We start from the raw sequence: 12,177 nt of genomic DNA, 5'->3' as shown, positions 1-12,177 counted from the left end.
TGTGTGGGGGGGGGGGGGGGGGGGTTAGCTAGCTACCCCTCCCTACCCCCCCGCTAACTAGCGGCGGGGTAGTAAACCCTCGTTAAAATTCTTATGGCTCGTCATTCAGCTACGCCGAAGTAATTACCCCATGTAAATAGCGTGATTTGTATTTCAATAGGATATATGATTAATATTAGCATTCTCAAAATCGAAATATAAAATAACGATATAAGTAATTGTGAGTCAATAGTATTACGTATCATAGATTGACTGCATTGCGTCATTTTATGTGCCATTGAACACTAGCACTTCAAACTATTTCACATTACCTGTAGATCATAATAGACCTGCCCGTTGCGAGAGATTATCCTCTTTCGCCAAGGGCCATAAAGAAAATACAATAGGATATAGGAATAATATTAGTATTCTCAAAAGCGAAATACTGTATTAAATAACGATACAAGTATTGTGAAACAAAAACGAACGTTTATTATCTGGCATCTCCCTTAGTAGTATTATGAGTGTAAAATGACTGTACGCTCGAAAAATCTCTAAATCGAAAATTGACTAAGGGATATATACTAATAGGACAAATATATACTTGAAAATATATTTCCCTACATTAAAAACATACTTATGCTTAGTAAGCTAATATTTTAAAAATTTCTTGCAAGAAAAGAAAATAATTCATATAATGCAAGTCATACTAAGAAGATTACATCACATGATTGTGACATCATCACGATAGCGGACTGAATTCCTTCAAGGTAATCAGATTTCACTCTGCTAAGAGTTACGTCACAAAATATGACAAATTCGTAGATAATTCGTATTTTTCCTAACGATACAAACCTAGCTATTTACATGGGGTAATTACTTCGGCGCAGCCGATGACGAGCCATAAAGTTTTAACGAGGGTTTCCTACCCCACCGCTAGTTAGCGGGGGGGGAGGGGTAGCTTGCTACCCCTCCACCCTCACACACACCGGTGATTCGGCCACTTTACTTAGAGGTAGGACTTATCTTGGGGGACAGGGCTGGCGGGCACATAACTGTAAATAGCTAAGGTTTGTATCGTTAGGAAAAATACAAATTATCTACGAATTTGTCATTTGTTCCTTAACTGAATACAAACCACGCTATTTACATGGGGTGACTCAACCCTTAGGAAGGGAGGTAAGTCCCTTGCCATACTGGCTTTGGCTTGCCCAGGGTCCCCGAACCTGAGTTCATAAAGCAACTCCAGGATCGGGGACCCTGCACCTCGCAGGCAGTCAAGGACTGCTGCGGCCTAAGTAAGCTGTGTGTGAAGGTGAGCAGTGACACGTCCAAGGAAGTTGACCTGGAGTCCTTAATAAGGAAATCTAGACTAGGACAACCCAATACTACCTCGTTAGGGTATGGGGACATGACAGTATTATAAGCTAATACTAGGAACACAAGGAAGCATGGCTTACCTGCAGAGGTTCGAGGTCAGCTGTGCAAAGAACCAGGATGCTGTTTTTCTCCAAGGGAGGAGAGGATGAAGAAAAGAAAAGGGCCAGACAGATCTTTTCATTCACACAGACTAAAACCGGGTAACAATGCCCTCAACCCTCTGCTACTTGTCCAATTAGGAGCCTGAGGTTAGACCAGCTGTTGTGCAGCCACCACAGGGCCGATAGAAAACGTACCGAGCCTCCTGTGGGTCACGTCTTGCAGGTAGTGGGCCGTGTAGGTAGTCTAACGCTTCCAGGCCCCGGCTTGCAGGACCTGCGTCACGGAAAAGTTCTTCTTGAAGGCCAGGGACGTAGCTACGCCCCTGACATCATGCGCCCTAGGGCGTCGTGACGGGGAAGGGTCAGAACTCAAGGCCAGGTGGATTACCTTACGGATCCAGTCCGAGATGGTGTTCTTGGTGACCCTCTTCTTAGTTGGCCCGGTGCTAACAAACAAGGCTCGCACCTGGGGCCGGACTGCAGCTGTTCTCTTCAGATACAACCTCAGACTCCTAACTGGGCACAGTAGGAGATGATCTGGGTAATTTGTTACGGAACGAAGACTCGAGACCTGAAAAGAGTCGAACCTAGGGTCCTGTACTCCCGGGTTCTGAGTCTTGGCAAAAAACTCAGGGACGAAGTTGAACGTCACCTCCCCCCATCCCCTTGAATGGGCGACGTCGTATGAGAGACCATGTAGTTCGCCAAGTCGCTTGGCCGAGACCAAAGCTAGCAGGAACACCGTCTTCCAGGTAAGGTGGCGGTCCGAAGACTGGCGTAATGGTTCGTAGGGAGGCCTCTCAAGAGACCTGAGGACTCGAACTACGTTCCAAGGAGGAGGTCTCACTTCCGACTGAGGGCAGGTAAGTTCATAACTTCGTATGAGCAGGGACAGTTCCAGCGAGGAGGAAATGTCCATTCCTTTGAGCCTGAAGGCAAGACTTTAGGCTGAGCGATAGCCTTTCACTGCCGAGACTGAAAGGCGCATTTCTTCCCGCAGATACACAAGGAACTCCGCTATTGCTGGTAGAGTGGCATCGAGGGGAGAGATACCCCTTCCACGGCACCAACCACAGAAAACTCGCCACTTCGCCTGGTAGACTCCTGCGGATGACCTGCGCAGGTGACCAGACATCCTTTCCGCAACTTGTTGCGAAAATCCTCTGTCTTTGAGGAGATGCTGGATAGTCTCCAGGCGTGAAGTCGAAGCGAAGCTACGGCTTTGGGGAAGATGTTGGAATGTGGTTGTTTGAGTAGCTCGTGACGTGGAGGGAGTTCCCTCGGGATCTCCGTGAGGAGCAGCAGAAGGTCCGGAAACCACTCCGCGTGATGCCACAGCGGAGCTATCAAAGTCATCGAGAGATTGACCGATGTTCTGGTCTTGTTGAGGACCCTCCTCATCAGACAGAACGGGGGAAAGGCGTACACGTCGACGTTGTCCCACCGTTGTTGGAAGGCATCCTGCCAGTGAGCCTTGGGGTCCGGGACTGGGGAGCAGTACAGAAGAAGCTTGGTGTTCAACGCCGTAGCGAAAATATCCACAGTCAGAGAACCCCACAAAGTCAGGACTTTGTTGGCTATCAGAGGATCCAAAGACCACTCGGTACTCACTATCTGCGTCGCTCGGCTCAGACTGTCGGCGAGCACATTCCTCTTGCCTGGAATGAAGCGAGCTGTAAGTGATATCGAGTGGGCCTCGGACCATCTCAGGATCTCTACTGCAAGATGGGACAGCAGTTCCGAAAAGGTACCTCCCTGCTTGTTGATGTAAGCCACCACCGTGGTGTTGTCGCTCATCACCACTACGGAGTGACCCGCCAGGACTTGGTGGAACTTTTGAAGGCCCAGAAAGACGGCCTTCATTTCCAGCAGGTTTATGTGAAGGTACTTTTCTGATTTTGACCACAGGCCGGAGGCCCTGTGGTTCAGCACGTGGGCCCCCCACCCTTCTTTTGATGCGTCCGAAAACAACGTCAAATCTGGGGGGGAGACGAGAAGATCCACTCCCTTTCGTAGATTCTCGTCTGCCACCCACCACTCCAGGTCCGACCGTTCCGCCGATCCCATAGGGATCAAGATGTCCGGGGAGTCGAGTCCTTGACTCCACCGGGACTTCAGTCGCCACTGAAGGGATCTCATCCTGAGGCGACTGCTGGGAACGAGGCGGGTTAGAGAGGAAAGGTGGCCGAGGAGACGAAGCCACGATTGGGCTGGGAGTTCTTCTCGAGTGAGGAAAGGTCTCGCGACCATCCTCAGCCTTGAAATCCTTTCGTCTGATGGGAAGGCTTTGTGGATATTGGTGTATATGATCATACCTAGATAAACCAGTCTCTGAGAGGGCTGCAGAGAAGACTTTTCGAGGTTCACCACGATCCCCAGATCCCGGCAAACCTCGAGGAGCTTGTCTCGGTGGTGGAGAAGGGATACCTCCGAGTCTGCCAGGACCAGCCAGTCGTCCAGGTAACAAAGGAGACGGATGCCGGTCCTGTGTGCCCACGAAGAAATGATGGTGAAGACTCTGGTGAACACCTGAGGTGCTGTGGAGAGACCGAAACACAACACCTTGAACTGGTAGATCTTGTGATCTAGGCAAAATCTTAGGTACTTCCTTGAAGACGAATGGATCGGGATCTGGAAGTACGCGTCCTTCAGATCCCGTGTGCACATGAAGTCTCGTGGTCTCACTGCAAGCCTGACCGTGTCCGCTGTCTCCATGCTGAACAGCGTCTGTTTGACAAACTCGTTCAGTGTCGAGAGATCGATGACTGGTCTCCAGCCTCCAGACGCCTTTTTCACAAGAAAGAGTCAACTGTAGAAGCCTGGGGACCCGTCCACGACCTCCTGGAGCGCGTTCTTCTCCAACATGGTCTGGACTTCGGCCCGAAGGGCCTGCCCTTTTGCCGACCCCATGGCAAGAGAGCTTTCGGCAGTACGCTCCACGTCCTTAGGCTCGAACAGACTCTTGCTGAGGACAGAAGAGTGTCTGAGCCTACTAGCCTTGGCGCTGGGGACCTTCTGATGAAACCTCTCAGCCACTGCGTCCCGACGCTTGAGGACCGTGTTGGCCCACAAGCTGGTAACCTGGTGGGACAGGAACTCGATGGTCCGAGTGCCCGAGAGGAGGAAGGTCTCCAGCGCTTTCCTTGGACAGATCCTCGGACCGCACCAGAATGCCCAGAGAACCCAGCCAGATGTCTAGCCATGAAGCGGCCTGCATGGCGCACTTAATGACCTTCTCCTGACTCTGGATCTCAGCGGCCGAGAAGGACACGTGCCGGTTGGAGTGTCTCTCAAGAGAGACTCCACCTGTGAGGGCTTCCACGGAGTGGTGCAGGGGAAGACTCAGAGAAGGCTCCTCAAGGATCTCAAAATACCTCCTCAACGGACTCAAGGAGGAGGGAGGAGCTTATACCCGGCCCTCGACCTGCTTGAGGAGGCAAGCTCCGCGAGTTGTCCCTCGATCTTCTCTCTGGCACTCTTCATCCCCTGAGACCAGGGCAAAGCTGCACTGGCCCTGGAGGGCTTATGAGTGTCAAAGATACGATCGAGGACTGTGTCCTGCCCATCACGAGGAGGGACCTCAGGATCTGGGATCCCGTTTAGACTCCTCATGAGGGACAGAACTTGCCAGAATGCATGTTCCGATTCCTGGCGCTCGCCTCCCAATGGACTTGCAGCGAAGTCTCCTGACCCCAAGGGCTCTTCCTGGGGGGACACGTGGGTATCCTCGACCGCCCTAGGCTGCTCCTGTCTGATCCTGGCCGACGATTTAAGAATACTCTTAGAGTCCTTAGATTCCCTCCTGGGAGGGATACAGGACTCCAAAAGCGAAAGTGGTAGGTCCTTCTCCACCTCAAGACGAGGAGACCTCTCGGGAGGGGGATGAACTTCCTCCATTGGTGCGATGGGGAAGACATCCTCTCCGACCGACTCCCCTGAGGAGGGGTATTCCTCCTCCGCAGGGGAGGGCGAGAAGGTCTGAGGAGGAGTAGGAACCTTGCCTAAGGATCTGCGAGGAGATAGCCTAGGTCTGGGAGGAAGATCCACGGGAGAGACTCCTCTCTTCCTCTTCAGGGGGGGAGGAAACTGCCACTGGTTCGCGACCCGAGTGAGAGGCAGCTGGCTTAATAGCCCGCACAAGAGCTCTGAGGAGGGTATCAAACCACGGCTGTTGACTGACAGCGGCGCTGGCAGACACTCCCTATGGAGGGAAGGGGACCGATGGATCCCTAGGATGAGTTAACAAACGAGGGTTCGCCTTCTGGGCTGAAAAAGAAGAATCCCTAGACCTTTCCGGGGAGCGCCCCCCTTCTGGCGAGCGCGCTGGTCTGCGCTTACGGAGGGGAGAGCGCGACAAGGAAGAATCCGCCTGCCGTCGGTCGCGCTGGGGCTTGTGAACCGGGCCCGGCACAGGGTCGCGTGCGTTAAAGTAACGCGAAGCTGGAAGATCGCGAACACGAACCAAATCGCGCGCGCGAGCACCTGCGTGGGAGGGCGATGCTGGAAAATCGCGCGCGCACCCGTGTGGGCGGGGGCGGGCGCAAAGCGATGGCGCGCAGATGGATCAATGGCGCGGTCATGCCTTGGAGAGCGGGCCGGAATAAGGCCGCGAGAGCGCGTTGGTGAAGGTGATGGTGTACGACGATCTGGAACTGCCCGAACGCGCGGGCGAGCAGCGACCAGGTGAGACCCGGAAGGGCGCGATATGAAAGGGGCGCCTGTGCGCGTGTCTGGGAGAACTTGCCGCGAAGGCGATAGAACTATAGCAGAATCCCGAGAGACCTGTGGGCGACGGTCGTTAACCGCGCTGGCGATCGTTGGCGCGCATAGCGCGTATCCGGAACAGGCTGTTTCGGAGGCCGCGGGTTGCGAACGGCATGAGGAACGCCCACAGTTGCCTTGAACACAGGTACAGGGCGCGTAGCTGGAACTGGGCGCGACAGATGAGTGTCGCGCGCGATATTGTCGGCAGCAGACTCGCGCGATTCCAGAGGAGGCTGTGAGCGCCTGTGCGCTAACTTCGCCATCTCCGAAGCCACGTGTTGAGTCAGCGAGCCACGCGATCGCGTTGGGGAACGCGAGGGAGCTGGAACAATAACCGCGTGAATGCACATCGCGAACCTCCTTTACAGCGCGTGAGCGCTGAGGATGGAATCGCGCGTGAACGCGCGACGAGTCCGCAGGAACCTGTGGGCGCCTGTGCGCCGACTCTGGAACCTTTCGAACCGCGCGTGAAGTGACAGGAACCGGGGGCGATCGCGCGTCGCACTTTCCCCCCTATAGGGCGCGACGAGTCCACAGGAACCTGTGGGCGCCTGTGCGCCAACTCCGGAACTTGTTGGACCGCGCGTGGTGATACAGGAACAGGGGGTGAACGCGCGCTGCGTTTTTCCCCATAGGGCGCGGCGAGTCCGTAGGAACCTGTGGGCGCCTGTGCGCCGACTCAGATACCTTTGGAATCGCTCGCGATGTAACAGGAACTGGGGGGCGCGGCAGCGTTGGTAAAGGTGGGCGCGTGGGCGCCTTTGAGCGCTTGCGCGCTGCATCAGGAACCGTTGTCGATGGGCGTGGGCGCGCAGGGTAACCCTGGCGCGTAACAGGATCAGAGGCGCGAACGCCTACAGGTGAGCGCCGAAGCGCTTTGTCAGCAACATCAGGAACAACAGCAACGGGCGCAGGTAGAGCCTTACGCTTAGAGGCGAGAGGCGCAGTTTTGCGCTCAAGCCCCTGAGACCCCGAAGGGCCTGGAAACTGCGCAGTGGCAGACTCAGGGGGTGCGTAAAGCGCATCAGCAGCCTTCGATGTAGATGGTTGAGGAGACCCTTGTCCCGAAGGACGACCATCCTCCAAAGGGGAACGCGAACGATCCCCGGAGAGGTCTAGGGTGGTAGCTGGCAGGACAGGAGAGCGGCGAGTCGTCTCCTCCGCAGAGGATTGTGGGGACGACGAGCCGAAGAGGCGCCTCCGAACCCCCTTAAAGGGAGAAGGAAGGCCTCTACGGCGAAGGGGAGGGCGAGCCTTCCGCCTTATACGCCCACGAGGGGCCGTGGGATCAGCAAGCTGACCATCATAGGGCCTCCGAAGAGGCGTCTCTACCAGAGAACTCCCTCAAGAGGGAATCTCAGTGGAAGGAGAGACCGTAGGACTCAGCTCCTCCCTCGAAGTGTGTTCGGAGGGAGAGACAGAGCCTTCAGCTACCTCAGCCACAGGAACAGGTGTTTGGACAGATCCATGGGATGTTTCCGAAACAACTACGTCAACCACAGACAGAGGATCTATTTCCGCTGTAGTTGACGATTGTTCGGCAGCCGCACCCCGTTTGACCATGTCAAACAGGGCTTCCTTGGAGGGCGAACCCTGCAGCTGCAAGGAAGCCCAAAGCTGAAAAAGATCCTTGTTAGACATAACTACCTCCTCCGAGGGGGGAGGGGCAGCCGCCTCGCTATGGTAGGCAGCGGCCTCTCCCTTACCACGGGATCGGTCAACAATATCAACATTACGGTCTACGCTACCGTTCGCCGGCCTCTCGGAAGAGGCCGCCCGAGCGGGAGCTTCGGAGGAGGAATGGGCGGCGGGAGAAGAAGACCTAGGATTTTCTCTCTCCCGAGAACTTTCGGAAGGAGAACGATCCCGTTTAGCCTTCTTACGTCGCCAGGCAAACCTCTCCCACTGGGAGGTAGACCACTCCCTACATTCAATACAGAAATTAGCACTACCACACCGTTGGCCCCTACACTGAGGGCATAAGGAGTGCGGATCCGTCTCCACGGCCGACATAAAGGTCCCACAAGGGCGGCCGGGAAGTCCAGGGCAAGTGCGCATGAGGAGAATAGAGGCCAACTTCACACACAAACACTGCAAGAAAAAGCAAACAAAATTTATGGCAGTAAAAAGAGAGGAGAGCGCTGACAGGTCTGTCGTCTCTCCGAGCCAAAAGTAAAGTGGCAGAATCACCGGTGTGTGTGAGGGTGGAGGGGCCTCCTCCCCCGCTAACTAGCGGTGGGGTAGGAAACCCTCGTTAAAACTTTATGGCTCGTCATCGGCTGCGCCGAAGTAATTACCCCATGTAAATAGCGTGGTTTGTATTCAGTTAAGGAACAAAGTGACGTCACAATGTTTTAATGTAGAAATGTCTTTCCTTCCATTATAACTTTAAGAATTGTTCGTTAGTTAATAAAGTAGGGGGAAAAATCTTGATCCCTCAATGTACGAACATAGAAAGAAAACAAATACATACATGCTCCCTGCTAAATACAGTGCAGGAAGTAAGAGCAGCTCGAAAGCCTGTCTAGCCCTACACACAAAGTTTAAAAACAGAGGAGCCATCTTGAAAATCAAGTTAAATTAAACTGTCCAAGTTGGACCAGCAAAAAACTATCCTATACAATATCTTCGATAGTTGAATGGCAGCGAAACCCATTAACAATAATCAAACAAAAGGTACTTCACCAAATTGTAGAATAAAGTAATATATCCGCGAAACGAATTCCCGAGGTGTTGACTCGTTCAACGACAGAGAATTTCTGAAGAATGTTGGGAATGGTTCTGATAACCTATGAAAGATTGCGCTCATGTATGACCACCAACTGTCATGGTGGCGATCGCCGCGAAATTGAATTTTCTGTTGTGCCGCATCAAAACGCGGGATTTAAGCTATATACTGTATATGTAACTACCAGGGAAGTTACATATTTAAAAACAAGAATTACAATTAGTTTATTCAGCTGACAAAACAACATACTCTGGATAACCACTCAACCCTCCGACGGGAAGGGGATTTCCCGAGGGAGTGGATAAGCTAAGGTTATGTGCACCCTCTGCCACAAAGTGGAGTCAAAGCTGAAAAGTTAAATTACAAACAGTTATTATCTCAATTAATGAAGAAAACCATTTGAAAGCGCAACCTAACCTGTGAACGGGAAAGGTGTATCGCCGAAAGCATTGTGAATGAGAAAGAGCAAGATCGAAGTCAAGCTCTGTGAAGGCCACAAGTAGCTTCCCTCTAAGAACATGTAGAGGGGAGGGAGACGATAGCAGCCGAATGGAGGAGAATCCAAACGATGACGACTCCCCTGCGGCGGCAGCTGAGTAACTCAGAAGGCCACCTGCCTATGGGATGTCCGTTGTCCAAGGGAGGAAGGTTGTCCGCTCGAGAACCTGCTGCACTACGCTGTCACACAAACAACAACATTCACTGTAAAGAAAGCGTAAATATATAACAACATAAAGAATATTTTCATATACAGTGGAACCTCTACATACGATTGCCTTTACATACAATTGTTCCAACATCCGAGGTAAAATTTGATCAAATTTTCGTCTCAACACCCGAAGTCATGCTCCAACATCCGACGTAGATCTTGTTTATGCCGGTAGACGGCAGCAGGTAGGAGGGACGCCACTGAGCGTCGAGTCAGTCGGTTCTCTGTTCTCGTGCGCATCGTGTAGTTGTCCTCTGTTCGGTCTGTTATTAACAGTGCTTATTATCTTCCTTTTCTCATGTTTCATTTTTTATTTTACGTATAATCATGGGACCTAAGAAGCTTAGTTTCGGTACAGGTATTAATAGTGGTGAGAAAAGGAAGAAGGCAATGCTTTCATTAGAATTGAAGCAAGAAATTATAGAAAAACATGAGCGCAGTATGCGTATGAGTGATCTGGCTAAACAATATGGCCGGAATAAGTCTATGATCTCGACGATCATCAAGCAGAAGGAAGCCATTAAAGCAGTCAAACCATCGAAGGGGATCAAAGTGAAGCAAAGAAAACTAAGATTGAATTGAAGTGAAAGTGATGAAAATTAAAAATAAAAAAAAAAAAAAATGTAAAAAAATATAAAATATAAAAATAAAAAAAAATAAGTAAGCTAAGTTAGGTTAAAGTTCACGTAGTGTAAGTTAGAGTAAGTTACGGTACGATATCGCAGTCACCATCTCTACCTCCTTGCCAACCGTCCGTCTCCTGAGTAGCAAATCCTACACCTGCGTTGGCCTGTCTCTAAGGTAAAGTAACAATAAAAAACCCTTTTTTATTTATCATTTCTTTATAATTATTCTTTTTTATATCCCTCTTATAAAATGCCATCGTATTATTGTTATGTGTAGTAATTTATTAAGGAGTTATCATAGGTTTTTGGGCTGTAGAACGAATTATACAAGTTACAGTGTATTCTTATGGGAATATTTGTTCCAACATACGATTGTTTTAACATGCAAAGCAGGTCCCAGAACGAAAAAAGATCATATGTAGAGGTTCCACTGTATACTGATTAAAATAAAAAGAATACAAGATTAAAACGTCAAAAGGCCGATCAATTGGAGAGGGGAGAGAGATAATGGCTCTCCCCCCAAGCCAAAAGTAAAGTGAAGCACAGTCACAGGTGTGTGAGTGAGGGGGTAGCTAGCTAGCCCCCTACCCCCTCGCTAACTAGCAGGATGGGTAGTTAACCCTCGCTGAAAGTCTGATGGCTCGTCTTTCAGCTACGCCGAAAGTAATATCCCTATAAATAGCGTAGGTTTGTATTCCAGTTACGGAACTAACAAGAGTACCATCTAACCTAACATACTGTAGGAGACGTTTCCTCACCTACTTACTGTACCTATAGGCAATGTTACTCCCCATTACAACCCTTCTTAAGACTGACGTATCCTTAGCTTACCCTAGGACTAAATCTTCACCTTATGTTTGCTTCCCAACCGGCTTCACTCCTGACAATGTACCACTTACTCCTATCTCTTAAATCGTAAAACTAACTTCATAATATCGTATTTCAAATGAAGGTAAATATTTTCCCAGTAAAGAAAATCCGGAGACTTTGTATATCAGCGGCCAGTTCCTCATGCATTAATTAACAATGGAAAACAACTAACATAAATTTTCCCCCCTAACCTAACCTACAAGCCGTGTCCTTACCTACTTCCTTAACAGCGGGCTAATGAGCCTCTGCGACCCACCTTACACTAGACTAACTACTTTTGAAGAACCTGTTAAACACAACAACGGCAGTCTTGGTTACGCTTCTAAGCTTGCCTTACAGTAAATTTCTTAGAAGTAAAACAACATGAACATTGATCTGGCTGTATCGTAACCAAATCTAACCCTAGGCTAAACCATAACACGAAAAAAATAAGTTATGCCTAAACATTAGCCTCCTCGACGATTAGTTTAGCCAAAATATATGAGAAAATATGACATCTGCGAAAAATTATAAATGGAAACTAATTCTATTATGGTATGTATCCGTTAAGAGCACTGGAATAGGGAGACTTAGCTTACCATTGGGGGGCGTAATATTAATGTGGAAATTCTTCAGCAGGTGTTGACGACTGGATCAGCTGATTCTTCGATATCATTCCACTGAATGAAATTAGAATGATAAAACTTTGTAATACTTTCACCAGTAATTATTTATCTTATGTTAAATGTATAACACGTATGGTACTTGAAACTCTCAAAAAACTATTTTGATAATAATATAAAAGACTAATAATACTTCATGCTTTTTAATGATGCATAAGTCTTAATCAATAAAAGAGAAAGGAGTAGCAGTTTTGTACGAGCCTCGGAAAAGCAAACAAAGCAATTATTCTACCTACCTGATTGTATAAGTAAGGAAAATATTTAGAGGCATAATTCAAAATATATATTATTCTTATTGTTTGCTTTCATTTACTGTTTGTATCCCACTGATGTCTGATTCTTTTACGCGGACTAGTCA

General features: G+C 49.8%; 1 protein-coding gene across 2 annotated transcripts in view; it reads right to left on the bottom strand.

Annotated features, from left to right (window-relative positions):
- The window catches only part of FAM21 (Family with sequence similarity 21), a 245,453-nt gene extending 233,591 nt beyond the window's left edge, over positions 1-11,862 (bottom strand). For both annotated transcript variants that reach the window (XM_068359354.1, XM_068359361.1), the window contains exon 1: positions 11,736-11,862. In XM_068359354.1, the coding sequence (XP_068215455.1) occupies positions 11,736-11,738 (3 nt within the window). In that variant the 5' untranslated portion in view covers positions 11,739-11,862. The remainder of the gene's footprint in view (positions 1-11,735) is intronic.
- Positions 11,863-12,177: the final 315 nt, after the last annotated feature.

This window comes from Palaemon carinicauda, chromosome 2 (genome assembly GCF_036898095.1).
Source record: "Palaemon carinicauda isolate YSFRI2023 chromosome 2, ASM3689809v2, whole genome shotgun sequence".
Lineage (NCBI taxonomy): Eukaryota > Metazoa > Arthropoda > Malacostraca > Decapoda > Palaemonidae > Palaemon > Palaemon carinicauda.
Note: the sequence above shows the minus strand (reverse complement) of the source record. Positions and strands in the feature narration are given on the sequence as shown.